A 24,235-nucleotide genomic window follows, 5' to 3' on the forward strand; every position below is an offset into this window, starting at 1 on the left:
CTTCATAATGATTTGAATTCTCACCCTTCTGTTTGAATGTTGTCTTTACATGGGCATCGTGCAGATACTCAAGAGTAATATTGCTGAAGTAAGTGGACGGTAGCTCACTCGAGATTTAGCCGGAGAGTTTCCGTGTTTTGGTTTAGAGACTAGGTAGTGAGTCAATGCTCTGGTCATGTAATACGAGGTAGATTAGTAGTATTGAACTCATGTCTTATTTGGATATGTATTATGTTATTACTTGTGAACATGTTTATCTGCAAGTTGCTGTTGGAGAGGCCATAGTGCCAAATATTCTGGATATGGTTTTATTTTATCTTAAGGAGATTATTGAGAGATGATCATGGTATGAGACATGGATCATTTTATGAAATACATTAGTATTCATTATTTTCCGCTGCGAACGCATATTCTTGATGACTCATGATATTTGAAGTGTGTTATTTTAAATGACCAGGTGTATTGTATATTGATGATCAATGATTGTTGGTTTTTGAAAGCTTTTAGTTTTTGAAAACGTCGATGTGACGCCCTTTTGTTTATATGCGCGTTTATTCACTCTGATTATATGTTAAGTATTTTGGGGTATAAAAAGGGGTGTTACAATACAACCCAAACATTCCATACACCCAACCCCAATACCAAGAGCATATCCCATACCACCACCAACAAATTGATCATCAACCAGAGACCCAAAATTTCTTCGCACCCAACACATCCCCCTACCAAAGCCGCCTTAGCCAGAACACCTAACGATCATTCAACACCAACCTCCCATCCTCTTACCATAACCAAGAAGCCCAAACCTCGCAAAACCAAAACCTCCAACAACCATATCTCTGCCAAACACCCCAACAATCTTTCCAACCTTTCCTCGACGCATCATTCACACCCATGTATCCTTTTAACCGTCTCGGTCGCCCACCAATGAGTCAAACACAACCCAACTACTCTGACATGGATCATGAACTCAGCTATGGCGGTACACCTTCGATGCATACTAAAGACTATGCCGATTTGTCTGACTATCTCAACATGCCATCTCCTGCAGTTGGTAGTGATGCTCCTGGCCCCTTAGATGCTCAAACACCAGTGGTGAATCATCAACGCGGGTTAGGGTAGCTAGGGGATGTGGGACCGGAGGTCGGTTAGGTGATCCCGGTCATCACCATTAGGCTTTTTTGTGTAAACGGGAATTTTTATTAATATCAATTGATCCTATTTCGAAATTTTGTATCACATAGACCGTTTAACAAAAAAATGCATTTTACGCTGAGGTGTCAATCCAATTGGCGCCTCCTCTCAACTGATACACATAGGCGCCAATTGGATTGGCTGCACCATGTGCCCTAGCCAATCCAATTGGCGCCTCCATTCTATTTTTAAGAGGAGTTGCCAATTGGATTGTCGTCTTCTCCTAAAAGTGGGGTACTTTGGGATTTTTTTTGAAACCAAGGTTATTTTGGGAATTTTCTTGAAAAACAGTGTTATTTTCGTAAAAAAATCATAATGTGTCAATTTAGGTACTAAGTTTTAAATTCAATTTCAATTCTCTCTTCTCATTCACATGTTGACTTAAGTATTTGAGTGCTGACCTTGTAGCTTAGCCCACTCTCTGCCTCGTCAGAAGTTCATATCTGCCATTACTCATGATCCTCACTTTATTTTTTGTTTTAGTCCGGAGCCATTTTTGTTTTAGTCCGAAGTAGTGGCTCTGTCTGAGAATCGACTTTTGATTCCAACATTTTTCGCGATCTCATGTTCACTCTCTGATTCATTAGTTCAAAACCTTTCCAAATCTTCGAATGAAGAGCTCTCAAATTTAAACACGAAGATCCACTGTGTTCGATCCAATCAAACATTGTTTAAACTCTAATTTTTTGAAGCTCCGGATCTTTGATCTCTACATTTCAAAGTAATGGCTAGATTCGCCGCTACGTGGGGGAGTCCCCGTTAATGCCGATGTTGCAATTCAGGCAACGATCAATGAACCACATTCGTCTCCTCCACAAGGTGTGACAAATCTAGAATAAGAAGTTACGTTATATTTAGATATGGTTCATGCTCCTCAAATGGTTGGATTTATCCATGTTCATCCAATCGCACCTTCGAAGCCCCCTCCAACCTCACAACCTGAAGCCTTATGTGACTTCCAATTACTGCGAACTTGAAGGAGAATTGCCATCCAAGACGCAGCGGAATTTAAAAATTTCTCCATTTAGTGATCCTTACAAATGGGCATGATCAGTGATAGAATCGTTACCTCTTGTGGAGATCACGAACGTTGAACGATGACAACGTCTCTACTCAGTCCACACGAACGGATTCCTTCAATCGCAGTGCTAGCTGTTATAAATGAAGGCTTTGAGTGAGAGAAAGAGAGATACGAAATTCCAACTCTTCAGTTATGTTGTATTCCCATACAATGCTTCTGCACAAGAGTTCTATTTATAGAACTACTTGTGTGGGCTTCAAGCCAAGAGCCCACTTAAGTGTATTTTGGCCCATATCTCATAATATGCCAAAATCACTTAAGTATTTGGTACCTTACCATACTTCGTATTCTACTTAAGTACACCGTACCTTACGATGTTCCTTAGTTACTCTATCTCTCATCAATCCGTCCTTTGTGTGTGACCCTGTAGGTTTTCGCGACGTTGGCAATTATATTAAGTCACACATTTAACATAATAAACAGTGAGCGATATCTAGCAACACATCACTGCTACCCAAGACACGAAAATGTCATGTGATCTGACAAAACCTTCTGTGATAATAATTATGTGTATAATTACCCCTTTGCCCTTATGTCTATATTGAAGACAAGGTATAGACCGTGTCATCCTTGTCCAGTTCAATATTGGGCCCATAGACATTTATCCTGTTACGCAGGATGGGCAAATTCCATATAGGTCACTCATGTCCCTTAGCATGCTTTGTGGAATACCCATCAACTGTCTTTATGGTTATCCAGTTACGAAAAATGTTGGATCAGCAACAAAGCACTCGACTCTACATCTAGGATCCATAGTAGTTTCAGGTCGAAGAGTGGTATACACTATTATCACCATGAGAATAACTTATGACACTTTGCATAACTTTCTATATAGTATTCTCATAGCGGGTCAATCCGGTATAAATATTACTCTTAATATTCATACCTATGTTTAAGACTTGATAACTCTTTATCCATGATCCATGAGATGTGATCATCAGTCTACAAATATAATAGTCTCAATGCTTTAATGTTATCCCACTTCACAATAAATCTCGACTACGGATACTTTAAGAATAGTGTCCTTATGTTTAATGTGGTCTCATGATCAAGTCACCCTTGATGCATTAAACAGACTAACTATTCTAGGGACTTTATTAAACAAACGTAATAAAGAAAAAGCCTTTTATTATTAATAAATAATTCGATACAAGTACCAAAAGTATTGGCCTCTAGGGCTTACACCAACAAAACTAACCTCAGATTGTAAGGAGCTAACGAGTTGCTGAATAACACGAACGACATCGTTCGGTAGCAAAATTTACAAGCGATAAAAGAAAGATTGCTTTTCCTTGAAAAAAATCCTTCACAATGCGCCTCAGCAAGGGAACATTGTTCAAGAGGTCGTATCCAGGAGGACTCAAACTTCTATCCATGAGTATGTCACATCAAAGATAGATGAAGCTCTTAAGTCAAAGAATCATTTAAGGAACAAGAAGCACCAAAGTATAGAGGGGAACCGAGGCAGTCATGTTCTTCCCCCTAATCATGCGGAGAATCAGTCGTCGAAGAATCAACATAAGCATCCTCTGAGCACCCGAATCTTAGACGACAAAATACCAAAATCCATGATAAATCATTCCAAACTGTGAGAGTATAGTGGGAAGGTTGATCTGGATGAGCATTTGTAACTCATTAATGAATGACTGAATTACTTTAACACTAACAAAGCTTTCAAATGCAAGTTATTTGTATTAACTCTGGTCAGCCCGACCAGGTTGTGGTTCAATTTTCTACCGGACATGAGCATTAAATCATGGACGAATTTCTGCAAACGGTTCTCCTTACACTTTACCGCCCAAAAGAGACAGAGAGGAATCACCCAAAGGCAAGTCTCCTTATAAAACTACTAAAGTAGGCACTAATGGAGAGAGCAAGGAAATAAGCAAGGGTGAGTGCTCATACATCACCGCCATCACAGGAGGAACACCTTAGGAAAACTTCATTTTAAGGGGATCATGGAGAGGAATATCACAAAGACGGTGGCTGTAAAAAAATGGAAGTATATCAGTGAAGACTATTGACCAACTTATGTTAGAATTCTGGGACTCTGAGAAGGTGGGTGACATCCCTAATGAAACTTCCCCCATTGTGAGTACATCTACAGTTGGGCAGTTTGATGTCTCTTGAATCCCAATAGACGGTGGCAAATCTTGCGTTATCATGTACTTTGAGTTTTTCGAGAAGATGGACCTAGAGAGAGGAAACTTATGGCCATATGAAGTCTCAAATTTACAGGCATTCAAGGGGACGACCACCCTTTCCATTGGGTGAAAGTGCAGTCATGATATCGTATGGTGTCGCTTATTTATTTTGATGTTTTTTTTCAATTTGAATATAGTTGTTTCAGTCTATTTTTGTATTTGTAATTTGCTTCTCGTGTAATATCAGTGTGCTTATACTTTATTTGTATTTCATTTGTATTGTAATCGCTTAAGTTATTATGTTGTTGTACCACTAAGAATCATGTTTGCTCAATAATTAGTGTGTTACTACTTTGTCATTTCATCAAGCGTGGCTTGAATCTCAAGTTAGAGCTATTAAATATGGATGTTGAGCTATTTGATTTGAATTAAGTGTTAATCATGATTCGAATAAGAAGCCTTGTGAAAATTGGAAATTGTTTTTAGACAATTTGATTCGAATCACAAAATGAACATGATTCGAATCACAACCTCGTGTGATTTGAATAAAGTGAAAATCTTGATTTTCATCAAATGCCTCCATATTTGGGCTCCGCTCAAATTGACTTGAATCAAAGTTTCTTCTTGATTTGAATCAAAGCTTAACAAGACCCATTTTCTATCCTCGATTTAAGTAGTTATTTCTTAGGTGAAAGCAACAAGTATGTGAAACATGTGGGTGAAATCAATAGAGACAAAAAGATGTCAATGTGTTTTCTCTCCTTAGTGTGTCTATACCCATCACCATGCATCGTTCTCTTATTCTCTATGAAAGACACCTTTGCAAGTTGGGTCGAAGTCGTTTCGTATGATTGCTTGTAAATTACATATGATTCATACTTCTATTGGCATGAATTTACATTCTGCATTGGTGAAGCAAATGACCTTACGTGTTCCTGATATTTGATGATTCCCATTCTAATGACGCTATGCAAGGCATCTTGGTATATGAAAAGATTTTTTTATGCGCGTGCAAAAAGTGACATTCGGTTCAACAATTTACATTAAACATGCAATTTTTTAAATGAGTAGTAATCATTATTAACAATGAAAAATTATAATTAAGGATATGTAAAACGAAATTATATTATTTTTAATTTGGTTAATTAAGTAAATTGGGTGGATATCCATTTTTTTTAGTATTATAGATATAACTTTTGCATTAAAATTGTTGTTTTTTGAGATGCCATTAAAGTTAAAAAAAAATTCACAATTAATACAAAATATAAACCCTAAAACAAAATAAAAAAATCAACAGTTCCATCAAAACAACAATTTCTTCGTTTTACACTCGCATATATAAACAAGCTCGAGCCGCAGAACTCAACTACCGGACAACGCAGCGCAGCTTCATCGTCGGTCATCGGAAACAGTGAGTAGTTATTTCTCCGTTTACATTTTTGTCAAAATTCCTCCCCCTTTCATGCGCGAGGATGCGATTTCATCGCTATTTTACCCTTGCAAAAGGCTAAACCAATTCTCACCAAAACAACGCCGTTTCATACGATGCCAGTAGTAGTAGTAGCTTAATACTTGTTGATTTAATTACATCCTTTGTTGATTTTGTGCAATGATATTTATTTATTATTAATTTTGAATTTGGACTTTTTTTTAGTTAAGTGCTTTATCTAGTTTGGAGGCACAATGAGATTGGAGAAATGCTGGTTTTGTTCTTCAACTGTATACCCTGGACATGGAATCCAATTTGTTCGCAATGATGCAAAGGTAATTTTAATTTCACTCCATATCTTTGAAATCTTTATGATTTTATTCACTTTAACTTCATGAATTTATGTCTAGTATGAGAAATTTGTATCCTTTGAAAACTAGTAAACAAATTGAGACAATCCTCAACTATGGAGCCTATATAAGTGTGTTGCCTATCCGAGATGGCATTGATTGTGGTCATAGAGCATACACTTGTACACGACACCACATATTGTAAAAGTCAGACAAGTGTACCAAAAAAATCCGATTGTTTCTTGTTCGGTTCCAAAATCGAACAGAACCTAATAAAATCGATGTGGTTGGTAGGTTACCGGTTTTAAAATTTAGGAACCACCAATGAAGCAAACAAATAATTATAATTAGGCTCTAAATTATTTATTCCACCCATCATAAAGTCAAAATTTTGTATCGGTTAAACCATTCTCTATCTTTGTTTACATCTCCTTCCTTTCAACAAAACATACATTTAGAACTAAACTCCAAATCATAGAAAGTAGAAACCATAAGTTATAAGAACATGCTTTCGCCCAGCTGTTGCTCTTGCCACTCACCACCACTGTTGTTCTCTTTACTGTCGTTCTGATATGTTATGGTTGCCTTCTTCCTGTTCAAATTTTCTTCGTTAATTTTCATTTTTTTTACTTTTATTCTTCTTTTCAACAAAATTTCTTCTAGTCTTACTGCAAAGTAGTTTTAATGTATGTTTGAGGTTTGAGATATGTTTATTTATGTGTATTGAAATTTTTTGTTGTTATTGTTGTCTTTTATTAGTTAAGCCTTCAAATCCCTTCCCAACCTTATGATACCAAGTGCCGACTTTTATATTTGATAGTGAACTTATGTCATAATGCAATCGAATTCTTATCATTGTTTCGTATGGATTAAGAATAACTTGTCATTTGTTTGAAAAAATAGAGCATGAAATAAATTACATGAAATGTATTATTTTAAAAAATAATAGCATAAAGTACACCGAAAAACACGTGGAGAATACACTAATGAATATATTGTTTGAAAAAAACATTATAAACCGATCAGCCGAACCAAAGCAAACCGATTAGCTTGGTTTCATTTTAGAAAAATACTAAGAATCAAACCAAACCAAACAAATGGAAATATCATTGGTTCAGACAGTTTTTTGACCAAAAATCAGTCTAAATCGAACCGATTACACTCCTAATTTTGATTAGGATATTTTTAATTTAACTCTTTTGATAATAAATGGAGAAATGAAGTACAAATACTATCATATATGTAGTAGTGTGGTATCCTATGTTTTTGACATATCAGAGTGTCCGTTTCTTGTCATGTCCCAGTGTCCGTGTCGGAGTCTATGTTTCGTAGCCCCCAACGCACATTAGAAATAGGGGCTGTCAGAAACTGCAAATCATCTTGACAGTCTGCGTTAGTTAGTTGAGCTGATAAATGCACCAGCCCACAGGAGGGCGGCCCCAATGTACATTAGAAATAGTGGCCGTCAGAACCTGCATATCATCTTGACAGTCTGCATTAGTTAGTTGAGCTGATAAATGCATCAAGGGAAGAATGAGCTAGCCCACCATTGCTAAATTTCTTTTATTACAAGCTTATTGTTTTGATTTTTGACATCCAATTTTTTGTGCAGATTTTTCGGTTTTGTAGATCAAAATGCCACAAGAACTTTAAAATGAAGAGGAATCCTCGTAAAGTAAAATGGACCAAGGCATATAGGCGCGTGCATGGGAAGGATATGACACAGGTTATTATCTTTGAAATTACATCTGTTTAATTTTATTGTCTTGTTTTGAACATATTTCTGAACTGTTTTATCTTATTTTAGGATTCAACCTTTGAGTTTGAGAGAAAGCGAAACAGGCCTGAGAGATATGACAGGAATCTCGCTGATAGCGTACTCAAGGCCATTCCTAAGATTGATAAAATCAGAGTTAGCAGGGAGGAGAGACACCATAAGAACAGGTCTTTCTTTGACTTCTACTTGTATTTAGTTTCTGATTTTTATATTTCTTTTTTTTTCCTCTCGGGTTTAATGTCAACACTTATCATGCTATATTTATGCGGTGTCAACTATGCTGTCTGGTTTTAGTGTGTCAAAACAATAGATCTCTTTCGTTTGGCTTGGTTTGGTTTGCTCTGACAATTTGTAAAAACTTCAACAGGATGAAAGGCAACAAGGCGAAAGTGCAGAGGGAGGCAGAGAAGGAGTACGAGCAGAGCATCCATATGGTCAAAGCTCCTTCCGCATTACAACAGGAGAAGATCAAAGTCAAGGTTTCCCAACAACAATCAGAAGAGAATCCTCTCATGGAAGAGTGATTCTATCAATGTTTGCACTTATGTTTTTTTGTTTTGTTTTCAGTATAACATTTATGGCTATGTTACTTTTCTGCATAAGGCCCAAGTTACCTGTGGCCTTGTGATCATTAATTTGAGTTGAATGTTGTAGCTTTTGCACAAATTTTTGGGTGAATGTTTGGTGTAATGTCTCTTAAGACAATGGTTCTGTTGTGAGATAGGGATTAGTTCTAAAGAAGTTTTGAAATATTTTGCTTAAATTATTGGTCATAGCATATTTAATCTTTTGCAATATAAAACGAAAGTGCCAAGCTCTGTTTACTCTTGGAAAATGTTTTGTTTAGATTTCTAAAAATCTTTCAATGGATAGAAGATGAAATGTTGGTAATTTTTGGAAATAATTTAATTTTGTTATTTTACATTACATATAGGTGACCCAACACTCTTATTCAAGGTTATTTAACATTACTGTATCTATAGTTTTAGACGGCAACCAAGACCACTAGTTAAATTGCAAGAAATGCTATTGTTTGTGATTGATCTTAGTGGCAGCATATAATTTTGTTAGGGCATTAACCTACTTAGTTAGGTTGTAAGGACTCCTACCTTACAACATAATACTTGAGAATGTGTTTATAGTATAAATCAGATTGCTAATCTAGCTTTGTTCTAAGATCATTATGAAAGAGGCAACTTGCAAATATTAATGAAAAAGAATACAAATAAAATGAAAACGCTAATGTCTTTTAATACAATGGTTCTGTTGAGGGATAGGGATCAGTTCAAAAGAAGTTTTGAAATATGTTGCTTAAATTATTGGACATAGCATATTTAATCTTTTACATTATAAAACGAAAGTTGCAAGCTCTGTTTACCGAGTTTGGACATAGCATTTCTAATGAAAAAAATACAAATAAAATGAAAACGCTAGAAGGAGGGGTTGAACCTCCGACCTTGTGGTTAACAGCCACACGCTCTAACCAACTGAGCTATTCCAGCTTGTTGTGTTGAGTTTTTAAAGAATGATGTATAATATTTTATCAAGACTTATCTATTTCACCAACATTTATGTATTATTAGTAATCATTGTCCATTTCACCGTCAGGAAAAGGATGATATAAGTCCCTATATGTAAAAGGATGATATAAGTCCCTATCAGAAAAAGTATAGATTAGTAATCATTGCGAACTTAAAATAAGAGATTTTGTGCCATGTAAATAAAAATAGTAGGGGGGGGGGGGGTAAGCTCGTTTTGATAGAAAATACTTTATATCGATGATGAGAAAAGCGGTCAAGTCACATTATCAGGATCTCTTATTTCTACTTGATTGATAAAACACACATTAACAGACATGCGTTGATTACAAAGTTGTACGACGAATCAACTCTACCACTACACCTAATTCATTGGCGTGTAGCTCACTAATAATCTAGGCGTAAACTCCCTGATCCCTCAGGCTAATTGTTTCGTTAAATTAGGTAACAAAGCAGGTTAATTCCTAACAATACTATCAATTAGTGAATTCAACAGTTAAAGTAGTTTAGATAAATAGCCCTAGGGTCAGTAGTAACTACTTATCAATATCAACTCAAATTCTGTAACAATAAAAAAGCAATACGCACAATCATTAACTGAATAATAACAACAACTTAGAATAATAACATTAACATCATCCGATCATACGTCCCAATCAAGCAAAAATAGGTTCATCATCAAATTTGACCTAACCTAGAGGAATCAAGCTACTCATACTGAAATTAATCAATACCAATATTGTAGATGCAAAAAGCATAAAAAATCGCTGAAGAAGAATCTATCCAGTGACTTCAATGACCTCCAAAAGCTCCCAAAATTGTTATAAACGTCACTTTATGGACTTGGTAGTCTAACCCCTACTCTCTCTCTCTCTCTCTCTCTCTCTCTCTCTCTCACACACACACACACACACACACATAAAGTTGCTGAAAAACGTATGAGGCAAACAAATAAACGTGGGCGCGCTACTTATCAATGCGCGCACGTTGAGCCATTATTACTTCAACGTGGGTGCATTACTTTTCAGCGCGTGCATGTTAAAGGCAGCGTGGGCGCGATATGGCCGCGTAAAATTCAGGGACTTTAGTGTGTTTTGGATCATTTTTCATCAATTTTCTCACTAAGTCATTTTCTTCACCCAAAAGCGTTTTTTTCTCCAACTTTTTCACTTAAATGCTTCTAACTCGCTCAATTATTGTCAGAATTCGACAATTTTTTTGATAAATGACGTGCAATATAGCCCGTTATCAGCCGCGTTACAAATTCCAAAAGTAGCACTTAATGCACCCAGAGCAACACTACCCCTCCAAGACACCCACGTCCGCAAATACCATGATCGACTAACAATGTATGTCACAAACCATCGTCCTACAAAGCAGAGATAAAGGTTTGGGGGGCAATTATTCTGAGCCGACCGTGAGGCCTAAGAAGCGAAAGGCCAATAGTGAAGTAGGAAGCTACCATATGTAGAGTAAGCATGCTCTTTTCTCTCCACGTCACAAAGTATCCATTACGAAGATTCCATATAAATCTCCCATAATCCATCCAACGGTTGACCACTTCTCACGCGCATACAATCACCAACCATCTTTCGTGTTTAAAGGAAAATCGCGTCACTCTCAAGATATTCAAATCATTTACACGCAATTCTCATTTTAACTCTTTTACTAATTTAAATGTTAAAGTGTTAGCATTGCATTTCAGCCTCGTCTACATCACATCAGAAACTTTGAACCATCACAACTAACTGCAAATTCATTCTTTCTGATAATCATATAGTATAAGTGTATAACACTTTAAAATTTAAGATGAATTAATATATTATTCATTTTAATATTGTTAATATAATTTAATTAAAATACATTGACAATGTAATTTTTTTTTACACATTCAGTTAATCGTAGATGTTAGATATTAAAATAAATTTAACTTTTATTTTTAAAATTTATAAAATAACGCAAACAATTGATGGTGATGAATCAATAATAATATCCCTTATTAATAATCATTAGAATATGTATGGCTAAACTTTTTAGATTTATATAATAGAAATGTCACGTCGTCGAAAAACAAAGGGCACTATGCCACTCGTTTTGTGGAAATTCACTCGAAAGAAAGAGTTGACTATGATAGTTTGTGATAAATTGCAATTTCTTAACACACAGATCCAAAATTTAAGAATTGTTGTTGGAGCAAGTTTAACACTTTTTAAATTGAAGTTTTAATTCCCAGCCAATTCCCTAGTGGACCTTTACTTATATATAGGGAATATAAATAATATTAAAAAAATACCAATTGTTTTTTATTTTATTTTATATAAAAATAAAATATTGTACCAAAATAAAAAAGGACCAATTCTAATCCGGCCGGCTTATGTTAAGTCAGAGAGTGTCAACAAAAACTAATTAAGGTAGACACGATACAATACAAACATTAAAATAATTAATACTAGATGATATTATATGTTTATAATATTAATTAATGTATATATTTTATTATAAATAAACACTTTTATAGAAAATGAAGATACACCAACTATAGGAGTTATTTAAGATAGATTCTCCTCACCTCTACTTTAAAATATATTAAATTGTTAAATAATTTATTATATATATAGTGAATTTCATTAATTTATTTTTTAAATCAAAATTTTTATTGAGTCAACTAATTTCAATTTTTATAAAATATAAAAAATATTTTTTATTTTATTAAATAATTTAAAATAAATATATTATAATTTATTTAAAATACATAAGTAAATATTGATAATTATATTAGATAGTGTTTATATCTAAAAGTGAATAATTTATTTGATCAAATTTACTCGATAGTGTAATTTAAAATCAACGTAGTTCTCCCAAATTAAAGAAAGGTTAAGCGAGTACAAAGTTATTAGAATATTTATGAATGCTTCTTAAATCTTTTATGCTATGTTGACACCATATTCTACACTTAAATTTAATACTATGTACCGTTAATCATATTTGTACAGGGAAGACTTTTTTATTTTGCAAACTTTTTTTAAATAAATAAAATTATTTATAAAAAATATATATTTTTAAAATTTATTATGTAACACAAATATAAAATTGTGACATTAACTAACTTTCTCATTATATTAACCATACAAATGTAAATTATTAATCAATTGTTTTAATTATAATTTATTAATCACTTTTATTATTTCTTTAATTAATAAAATACACAATATTAACCATCTTCTAATACTATTTTCTAATATTAAATTAGAAAATGTATTAACAAATCTTTACACTCCAATCAGAACATATAATTGTAGAGTCACAAGTTCTGAAGAAATCAGAACCTGAGACCTCAAGGTCAAAAGGTCTGAAGAAAGAATAACCAATGATTCTTAAGTCAAATGTTCTAAAAGAATTAGAACCTAAGACCTCAAAGTCAAAGGTTCTGAATAAGATAAAATCTAAGACATCTAGTTACAAGGTTCTAAAAGGTCTAAAATATTAAAATAAGGCTCATTCATGACAATAAACTTTTAAATCTAAAGTCTTGAATAATCCAAAGCCTTATTACAAAGAAAATGCTCAAAATAAGAGGAAGCGCAGTAAAACTAACCTCAAAGGATCCATAAGAGTATGGGTATCAAAGAGTGAAATTATTTTTGTTGCAGATATGCTGAAAGGAAAGAACAAAGCAACGACTCTAGTTCTAGGACAATGTCTGCTTACAACTTATAACAACAAAAAGGCATATATTCCAAATCCCAACTCAGAAGGAGGAAGAAAATGTGGAGTCTGGAAGAAGCCGGTAAGAAAATATCACTGGTATTGGAATGACTGAAGCTTATCAATTAGAAGCTGGTACTTCAGATGCTTAACTAATCTCTGAAGTTTATCCAAGTGATATGGGATCTGAAAAAACTTGATGGTTATCATAAGAGCATTGTTGGAACAATGTAGTTCCTCAAGAACAATCTCAATAGAAGATCAGAAGCTGAACAAAGAAAGATATGGCTATCTCTTTGTTTCTATTCAACAATTTCTAATCCTGATATTCTAATATCAGTCAGAAGAAATTCATATTTTTGAAAGTAAAATTACACTTCACTGTGATAATACTGCTTCTATCAGAGTTACAAAGAATCTTATTCTATATCAGAGTCAAACATATTAAAATCTTTTAAAATATGTGCTTACACCTGATTGGAGAAGCAGAGTCTGATGATGTTCAGAAGCTACTACAATTAGAAGCTCTGAACCAACTTCTGGTGAATAAGAGCCTCTGAAGGATCTCAGACTTTAAAACCCAGAATAAGATTAACTATCTCTAATATGCACATAAGTGGACAAAAATTTTCAACTGCCTCTGGAAACTGTCCACTTACGTGTCATAAATTTGAAAAGTCCTCTGACACTTGGATTGTAACTGTTGGGTAAAAACCTTTCAGATCATGATGTTTTGTCTTAGATACTGTGCACTCTGCCTCCTTTGTCTTAAGTTTTGTTTCGATCAAGATTGTTTTTTTCTCACTCAAAACACTCTACTTGTATCAGACGCACACACTTCTCTCTCTCTCTCTCTTTCTCTCTCTCTCTCTCTCTCTCTCTCTCTCTCTCTCTCTCTCTCATTTCCCACACTTTCATTTTTATAAACCTCCTATGAAAAACAACTCATTTCAAAAGAAACCATAAAAACCCTAAACCCCTTTTTCAATGGCTTCATCATCTTCTCAACATGCATGCATGAATGTCGAATCTGGCAAGAGTCTAACTATCAAATCCATAACCATCAATATCAAGAAGGTTGATTTGTAGCTGATAGTGGAATAAGTTGTTGTTTTTGACTCCTTCAATCATAACGGTTATGACATATAGAGTTTCTTAAGAGTATACGAACGTTCTTCATTTTTTGATATGCTGAATGAACCAACTTACCCCCATATGGTAAGGGACTTCTGGGTTAGGGTTGAAGTTTATGATGAACTTGTTGCGTCTATGGAATAAAATTTGAAAGTGCAAAATGAAAAATCCTTGAAGGGGAAAAACATAAAAGAAATGGGCCTGAAGTAATTTGAAGAAGTGGAGATTAGGTCAGTAGTGATGGGTGTTGATGTAACCATCACTCAGAGGACTATTGCCAAGCTTCTGAGGGAGCACACTGGAAGGTTCATTTTGTAAACAAAAGAAACCAATCATGAAGCTGATGCCATTAGAATAAGTTTGTTTGAGCTTTCTGAAGATACATGTTCTTCTTCAAACTTTGGAAAGGTCAAGAATATGAAGACTAATTTCAAGCTTTTGTTCAAAATCGTCATTGGCTGTATGATCCATATAAAAGGCAACACTGATCAAATTTCATGAGATCACATGCACTTCATTTTTTACTTGGTCAATGAAGACAAAATAAATGTCCCTACTTACATCTTCCACCATCTTTGTAAGGCTATCAGGGAAAGAAAGAAGCACAATAAGAATAAAGTACCATATGCTAGACTTCTGTCTGAACTGTTTCATCAGGGTCATTTGATTGATTCCCTTAAAACTATTTATGATCATGAGGATCTGGAGGAGATCCATGAGAACATTCTTTCTGCTTCTGTTCTGGCCAACATGAACCTTCTGAAGAAAGTGAAGTGGTGGTATTTAAAGAGCCTCTCAGAGTCATAAGTTCTAAAACTGATTATCTTTAGGATTTCATGTCATTACCAAGCATGACAATCCCAAGGTAATTAGGATATACATTGAGATGGAAACAAAAGATGTTGGTGTGGTTATGAGATATGAAGACTTACCAAATGAACTAGCTAGTATGCATATGCCCTATAAGAAGAGAAAGCAGGTGGCTTCTGAGGCCCAGAAGGAAGTTCAGAAGCCTCATAACAAGAAGGTTGTGCAACAAAAGGAGATTGAGAAGAAAATAGAAGAGATAGTTGCCTCCAATGTCTTGATGCTCAATAAGACAAGAAGTTGGAACTCCTCATAAGGTATATTCATCTTCTGTCACACATGTAAGGAAGAAGAAGTTAAGGAAGATGATTATTCCTACCGAAGTTGAAGAGGAAGAGGAAGAGGAAGAAGATGTAGTTGGGGTATCTTTGGTCCAGAGGAAAAAGGTTGCAGATGCTGGAGCTCAGAAGTTTGTAGAAGGATTTATTCTCAAGGGAGCTCAAATTTTCGACTCATCTCTGTTGAAACATGTAGAGAAATAACTTGTAACCTCTGATGATTTGTTGAAAGAAGTTGCTTTTGGAGGAGAACTTCTAGAGATTGCTGAAGTCCAAGCTGCTGAAGTCATAGCTGGGCTGAAGTTTGTTAAGCCCCCCCCTGAAACTGAAGCTTCTGAAATACCATAGTATTTATATCAAAAGCTGCTACCAACCTTGCTTCTGAAACTATTTGTGAAGAGAATCTAACTACACCAGATGCCATGGATACTGATATGACAGGTAACAATCTAAACTATTTTTGAAGATTGTTTTTATTATTCGACCTTAAATAAAAAATTGCCAACACCCTCACCCAACCCTTCACCCAAACAATCTCCAAAACACACTTCATCACCTATTCAACAATTAGAACCTCTGGTGGAGTCTCCTAACCCAACTCCTATCATCCAGATTATATAAAAAGCTATGAATTTAGCTGATTTTGAATATTATGCTGGTGAATCCACTAATGATCAGAAATGGCTAACATACTTTTTTGATTCTGAACAAGCTACTCCTCTGAGCACCATGCTTGAACCCCAATAGATGTTTCTAGTAGGAAGGCTTCTTCTGGCTCTAAGTCAGAAGTTGAGTTCATTGCTCGTATTAATCTCAAACCTGTGAATCTCACTCCTTTTTTTCCATACATATCCAAGCTACCCCTCTTTAAACCTTCACCCTTCAAGACCTACATACTGACCAAGCATGCTCCACTGATGCAACTTCTGAATAGAATAATTTATCTATTCAGAATGAAGTTGGACATGCAACCTTAAATAAACTAGAACCTGAATTTCCACCAAAAACCCAACCTTCACCTAAACACCTATATGAAACTTAATCATAACACCAACCTACACCTCAAACCTCACCTCAACCTACACCCCAACCATCACCTAAGACTACACCTCAACCAGAACCTAATCCTGTTTAGAATCAATCTGAAGTTCAAATTACCTCCGAAGCTCAGATTGAAATTGAATAAGTTTCTTTGGACCAACCTCAACCTAAAACCAACCTTAACCAAACTGTCCAAGAGAATCATCCATCAAACCATCACCCATCCTCCCCCAAAATAACAGATGCTATGTCATAATCCTACACATCAATCCTATCCATTCCCTCATAATCTGGTCATCCTCAAACAAAAATTCCACCTCCTCCACCTTATATCCAAGCGCAACTGGAAAAAATCCAAACTATTTTCTTTAATACAATGCAAATTTTGGTTGCTGAGAGAACCACAAATTCTGACCCAACAACTTATGTTGCTAAATGGGATTCTCTCACAACCACCGTGGTATCAGTTTTTCAGAATCTGAAGTATGCCTCTTCAGAGTCTGTTGCCTCCACCAGTCAGAGACAAGAGCTTATGGAAGCAAAGGTGACCTCTGTTACTGCTAATTAAGAAGCCATGTCTATCAAGCAGAAAAAGATAAATGATAGGATGAAGGCTATGAATTCCATACAAGATATCATGGGTGTTGATCTGAAAGCAATTCTGGAGATTCTGAAGAAACCTTAGGCTCTAGGATTTAGTCACCCCATGTTTTTATCTTTTCTGAACATTTGCATTTTTTTTTGTTAATGAAAATTTTTCTTTAGTATCTTTTCTGTTCTTTTATTTATCTTTTTTTTTTCATGATAAAAGGGGGAGAGATAAAGAGTATTTAAGCACCTGAATTTGACGATTATTCTACTACTGCTTAATATAATTTCTAAAGAATATGTTAAAGGAATTTAATTAACATGGATAGGACTTGGGGAGAGCTTACAAACCTCACTTTCTGGACTATCAGAATTAGAGAGGGCTTACAAACCACAGACTCTGAAGTCAACATGTTAATTAAAGGAATTTAATTAACTTGGATATGACTTAGTTTACAAACCTCACCCTTTAGACTATTAGACTCAGGGGGAACTTACAAACCTCTGATCCTAAAGTCAACATTGAGATTGTTGGAATAAAATTTGTTGATACCATATCCCTTGGGTTTTGATGATAACAAAGTATTTAAAGAACAATTGGGTATTCTAATATCTATTCAAGTATGCTGAATTATATCATTAAGAACAAATGAAGAAATTCTTAAGGAATCTAAATCTGAAGATCAGACTCTGGCTCTGAAGATCACTTCTGAAGACTCTGCCTTTGATGGAGATCCATGCCCTGTAGAAGTCAAATCTAAAGAAAGTCAGCCTCTGATGACCCAGGCTATGAAGCATTAGAAGCCAAGATGTCGACTCTAACGTGATCAGCCTCTGAAGAGTGAAGTCTATAGGAAGTCAGCCTCTGAAGGAAAAGCTCTTCACCAAAGGTAACTCTGACACAATCAGAACCTTTTTGATCACGTGAATACTTAAGGAAATATCTCTCTCTTGGTTGTATGATCTTCAACGGATCATTTCTCTTGTAGAAAGGTGTTTTCTTGATGTGTCTAATCAAGTAAAAAGGTTATACAACCTTTTTGGTGAAAGTACTCAACATCTTTTTTCTCCCTCTCTATATAAGGAGCTCCAGACCTGAAGAATAAGTTCACCACAACAATACACTATACCACAAGACTCTGAAACTTGACAATAAAAGAGAAGCTACTATGTAAATATTATTAAACTTAGAACATCTTAACACTTGTATATTTGATAAGTTCTTAAGTCTTAGAGTCTTCCTAAGTTGTATTATGTTTACACCTATGATTGTATATCAAGTGTAATTGTTACCAAAATCTCTTAACAATTTGTTATAGAGTCAGAAGTATCTTGCTTTAGTGATTAAGAATTTGAAGTCTTTAGTTTGTCTGCTAGAGAAAGGAAGTCTCAGACTTATGTGTTTAAGCAAGGAAGTATTAAGCTTGTGTGCTTGAGAAAGGAAGTCTCAAACTTGTGTGTTTGAGCAAGGAAGTCTTATACATGTGTGTAAGCAAAAAAGTCTCTTGCTTACGTGCTTAAGCATTTATAATCAGTTTGGTTATATTGGAAATTCCTCGGAAGTACAATGGGACTAGACTACTATCAAGTTGTGAGAGGAACCATAATAACTGCTTGTGTCTCTTACTTTACTTTACTTGCTTCTACACTTAATGTTTCGCTGCTGTCAACCCTGATCATCCAAATCACATTCTAGTTTAAAATCTGACAAGGTCCTTCAGAAGTCAACCTAGTCTTTTTAGTCAGACTTTGAACCAAGTCTTCAGACTCTGGTTGAGAAACTTCAGAAGCAGAAGCTGAAAAGCATAGAAAAGAAAAAGTCAACACAATTCAACCCCCTTCTTGTGTTTTTCTCACCTTCAAACACGATGGTATCCTCTGAACTCTTCCAGTTCAGTTTCATTTTTTGGATATTATCCGTGAATTTCAACTCAAGCCTCCCTGAATCTAAAATCCCCTTACCTTCACTCAAACACTCTCCTATGTGTTTGTAAGAATCAATGATTAAGACGTGAATAATTTCACGAGTACATAATAAAAGCTCTTTATCTCTTAAGTAGAAAAGGATAATAATGATAGAGTTTTACACTAGCAAAACACAATACAATACTCAAATTTATAAACCCTCATATGCCGTGATTGTTTGTCTCTTAGATGTCTCTGCCATAAGGTGAATGATCTCTTTATATAGAGATGATGATCCAACCAAAAAATATAATAGCTTCAAAATGACTAACATGAGCGAAGGTTTTATCGAAGTCAACGTCTTCAATCTGAGTGTAGCCATGAGCCAGAAGGCGAGCCTTATTCCTAGTAACATATCCATTATCACTAGTCTTACTCTTGTAAATCCATTTTGTGCCAATGATATTTGCTGAATTAGGTCTAAGAACAAGTTCCCATACTCCCTTTCTCTCAAAATGAACAAGCTCGCATAACATTGAGCCATAATTCATTAGTGAGGACTTCTTTCACATTCTTGGGTTCTATTTTTGAAATAAAGCATATATTAGATATCATTTCTCTATAACTAGCTAGTTCTTTTCTTCTTGTAGTCGTTTCTTTCTGCCATGTCTACAGAAGAAATCATTATTAACAGGTTAATTGTTTCTAACTTCAAGAATACTTTTAGGTTTAACAGAAGTTACTTCAAAAAGGGGCATTAAAAGATTATATTTTTCTTACACTACCACAAATAATAGATTTCCTAACGAAATTTTACCTCGTCAGGAATTTCACCGAGGTAAAGTCCCATTAATTGGACACCCTTACTTTATTTTAATTCTTAATTAAAAATTAATTGTCTATTATCTCGTTTGAACTTAATAATCGAGGGGAGAACTATGTTAGAGACACACTTCGAATTCCAACAAGGTAGTTTATGTTTTTATTTCTTTTAAAATTGCACCATTCTTTTTATTTTATTTTTAGTTAAAAAATAAGTTATCCATTTCTTCCGATATACAAACAACCGAGGGGTAAAATATCTTAGAGACACACTTCGAATCCCAACAAATGTAGTTAATTTTTTATTTTATTTTAAAATGGCTTCATTCTTTTTATTTTATTTTTTTAATTAAAAATTAAGTCATCTATTCCTTCATATATACAAACAACCGAGGGGAAACATTCATTCAGTCATTTTTTACTATAAAATCATTCCTTCATTAAGTTTCCCCCCAAAACCTAACTCATTCATTGCCGCTTCAAACTCATAAACATCATTCTTTGGGATGAATTGCTAGACTGAAAAATTGTTGAAGGTTTACCAACCTTGAACAAAACATTTTTCTGCTCTTACAATCATTCTCATAGAATGACGTTGATATTGTTGATTTCATCTCGTGTAATCCATTGTTGAATTTGAGAATAAGTTCACAATGTTATCATCAAAGGCTAAAATTCTATGATTTATTGCTTTCCTTGGTTGACAATATTGAGAAACCTATTCATAATCATGATGAGAAAATATTGCAACCCAAAAAGAAATTGGTGAATGATAAGAAGATGTAAGTGATATATTCCTTACAATCCACCATTTTATTTTCGGATATGTATGGAGTCTTTTCTCTCAGTTGGGTTGATAAATGGAGGGAAAGGTCTATCAGGGACACAAAGTTCATTTCCCAACACCAACAACTTTGTGTTTTATTCATTAAAAAAGTGACACCTTCATTTTAGTCTATAAAAAAATCTTTGTTGTCCATTTATAAATTAACAACGATCAATACATTGGTAAGACACAATCTACATGAAACATCAGTGGTCCGCGTGAAATCCTCACCAACCAATTAGAAAGTGAATGCATAAGGATATATCTTGGATGCAAAGCGTTGAAAGGCAATCAGTGATAATGGAAGCATTTAGATTGAAAACAGTGAAATGAAAACTTTGAGAAGTGTGGAAAGAATTATTGGGATGGATTGCAAGATCAAAAAAAGTTCTAAGTTAAAGGTTGATTCCTTACATAACTCTTATCTTATAAGTGCTAACATTAATTTCTTCATCTAACATTTATTATTTTTATACTAGAAACAGATACAAGAAAAATCATTGAACTTTAAAAGCAATAAGTATTCAACAAAATTTAGAATTTGAGCTTTGACAACTTCAAACACATAATGATGATGAAGAAGATACAAAATTTATCAACAAATTTATACTTTGTAGATTGAAACTAAAATAATATAAAATTAAGAATTTTTTATTTTAAATGTTGGGGATCAAACCAATGACCAATTTCATTTTTTCCTTGGGTAGAAGATCAATTGAGGGGAAATATGACACACTTTCCATGACATCCTTAATTACCTCGTCCTCCAAACCGAGGTCAAATCCCTGTTTCAATTGAGGTATAAGCCTTGTATTATAGTAGTGTTAATAATGATCAAGGTTTTTACTGTCTTGACTGCGAGCACGTTAGTCAGAGACGAAACAACTAATAAAGCAAAAAAGGATAAAACAAATAAAAAAGCATTCCTATGTCATTATAATGACTATATATATATATATAAACTATATTATGAATGATGTGATTGATGCCTTATTTGAATATTATAATGCCTTCAATACTTCCAGAGACATATGGGAAGCTTTGAAAAAGTATGGCACTATGGAAGTTGATGCAACAAAAAATTGATGTAACGCACTACCTTAAGTACTAGATGACTGATGAAAAATTCGTAGAGTCTCAGTCCCTAAAAATCTAGAAGATAGAACATGAAATCATCCCTGAATGTATGAATTTAGATGAATCATTTCAAGTAGCTATTATCATTGACCCCCCCCCCCCCCCCTTTTTTTCTTTGAAGGATCTAAAAAAACTTCTATGACACAAGACTAAAGAATTTTTTTAGAGCGTTTGATAATACACATTTATATTTAATAGGAAAATAGGAAACGTGATAAAAAAAAAGAAGTGTTGGTTTGTATAAACAAGAAAAAGAAATTCATGGGTGCTACTATGAAATTCACGAGTTTTTGGAAGCATTGTTGAAATTGACTATGGGGTGGGGGATTTTCCTATGAATGCTCCTGGTTTATTTCTACATTGTTTTCCTAGGATTTCCACATACCATAAATGAATTACATTGATAAAGTGGAATAATGGTCTATGGTTGTTCACCTGCATAACCCACGACTAGTTATGGTGTTGTAAAACCCCATAAGGGTGGTCCATTTACATCATATCATGGAAAACATGTTGGGGCATTATCAAAAACAATTTGGATACCTATCCTTAGATGCTGAATCAACTATTCTCTAACTTATCTTTGAAGTTTTGCTGATAAGCCAAAGGTGTGTCCTACAACATAAGACATGTTGTTTGTTTGCATAATATGGTCATAAGACGGTACTTCATGCATTCTAATTTACCCTTCTATTTCATGTGGCCTCTTTTTCATATGCACATGTCCAAGTTGAATAATAACTTGGTTATAAGTATCATTTAGAACTAGGTTTCCTCTAAGGTTAGCTGTGGCAAAAGTAGTTGTTTGGAAATAATAAGAAGTGAAATATATATTTTATATAGGAGTCAGTTAAACCTAGGAAGTTCATACTATAATATAGATTGGATGGTTTTGATGAACAATGCTCACCTAGAATTTCCTTCTTTGACCCTTTTGTGTGATTGAAGTGACAAAGTTGTCACCTAAATTAGCTCGTTTGGCCTCCAACTCCTTGATTTGTTGGACCTCGTTAGGAAACATAAGTTGCACAATGTCAATAAGTTATTGAGAGGAATTATACATGATATCATGGACCCCTATTCTAATTTTTGTATAATGAAAGACATAGTCATCACTAGTGGTTCTTTAGGTGGAAACAACTGTCGCTCCATAAAAAATTAGGAGAGGAATTGTCGTTGGAATGTCTTCTAATTATAGAGGTTCATTTGGTGGTTATTGGCCTAACCTCCCCATAAATGATGGTGATTGTTAATCCATTGTCGATGTTCTTTCCAGAACGCAGGTGCATATGCCAGACATAGTCATGACTGGTGATTGGAAATTTTTAGTGGTATTGTCCGTAGTATCGCATTGTGTATGCCAAATTAGTTTGTCGAACTGTGAAAGTCATTGAGAAAAGCGTTAATGCTAATGGAGAAACTATGTCTCCGAACTATGAATTTCTTAACTTCTCCAAAGAGAATTAAATATTTATGTGGGGAGTTTACTACTTGTCTAATAAGTGCATAAAAATAAAAATAAAAATAAAAATAAAGAGAATAGAATGTGTAAATAGATTGATTGGATCTTTGTTGAAATGAATAGAGCATACTATTTATAGAGGAAACTATCCTACTGATCATAATATCGTGTCTTACAATAAAATGTTGCCTCATTCAGTTATTTACGCTGGTAGTGTGTGATTATATTTCTCAATTTATGGATACATTGTGCCCTACGTTTGTCTACCGCTTCATGTCCCTTCACATGTTTGGTTGATAAAGTCCAGAAGTACGCAACTTCCTTAACTCATGGCTATATTATTATGACTTCCTTGATTAGATGCATTATAAAATAGGTAAAATGACTATGAAGTCCTTTTTTTAGTTCTACTTTTCTTTTGGCTAAATCCAAATTCTTGACTACTAAATTTGACCTCAAAAGACTTGAGAAATATTAGGTTGGATCTCGCTTGACTATGCTGGTAATCGTACCAATCTACCTCAATTGTGGTATTATCGATTAACTATAAATGCTTACGTCTATATTAACATATATTCATTGTAGTAATAGTTAGCTCAGTTAGTTAGGGTTCACATGGTTAATTATAGTTAGTTACTTGACTCTCAAAACAACCTCTTTGTATAAATACCACTCTTTCTCCTCATTAATGTTAATCCAAATTATTCATATCCAATGTAATTCTTAATGTTGTATTATGGTATAAGTAACATGAGTAACTAGAAGATTATTCTTATTCTTCTTCACAAACCCTTTCATTGAGCTTCAACCATGGCGGATTCAGATCATGATCATGATGATTCCGTCACACAAGAGAACAACAACAACAAAAATACCAATAAGAACACAAACAACAATTCCATCAAGAATCCATCCCTTGATCAATCCAGTCCATATTACCTTCATCCTATTGAAAAC

General features: G+C 34.4%; 1 protein-coding gene and 1 non-coding gene across 2 annotated transcripts; one reads left to right on the forward strand and one right to left on the reverse strand.

Moving 5' to 3' along the window:
* The first annotated feature begins 5,669 nt into the window (after window positions 1-5,669).
* Window positions 5,670-8,738, forward strand: LOC127086594 (probable ribosome biogenesis protein RLP24). Its single transcript, XM_051027376.1, has 5 exons — window positions 5,670-5,830; window positions 6,074-6,183; window positions 7,811-7,924; window positions 8,006-8,142; window positions 8,343-8,738. The coding sequence occupies exons 2-5, from the start codon at window positions 6,103-6,105 to the stop codon at window positions 8,497-8,499; spliced, it is 489 nt and encodes a 162-aa protein (XP_050883333.1). The 5' UTR covers window positions 5,670-5,830; window positions 6,074-6,102; the 3' UTR covers window positions 8,500-8,738.
* A 665-nt stretch (window positions 8,739-9,403) lies between these two features.
* Window positions 9,404-9,477, reverse strand: TRNAN-GUU (transfer RNA asparagine (anticodon GUU)). The gene has a single exon. It is a non-coding gene; the product is annotated as a tRNA-Asn (tRNA).
* Between the last annotated feature and the right edge of the window lie 14,758 nt (window positions 9,478-24,235).

Source organism: Lathyrus oleraceus, chromosome 5, assembly GCF_024323335.1.
Source record: "Lathyrus oleraceus cultivar Zhongwan6 chromosome 5, CAAS_Psat_ZW6_1.0, whole genome shotgun sequence".
NCBI classification, from domain to species: Eukaryota; Viridiplantae; Streptophyta; class Magnoliopsida; order Fabales; family Fabaceae; genus Lathyrus; species Lathyrus oleraceus.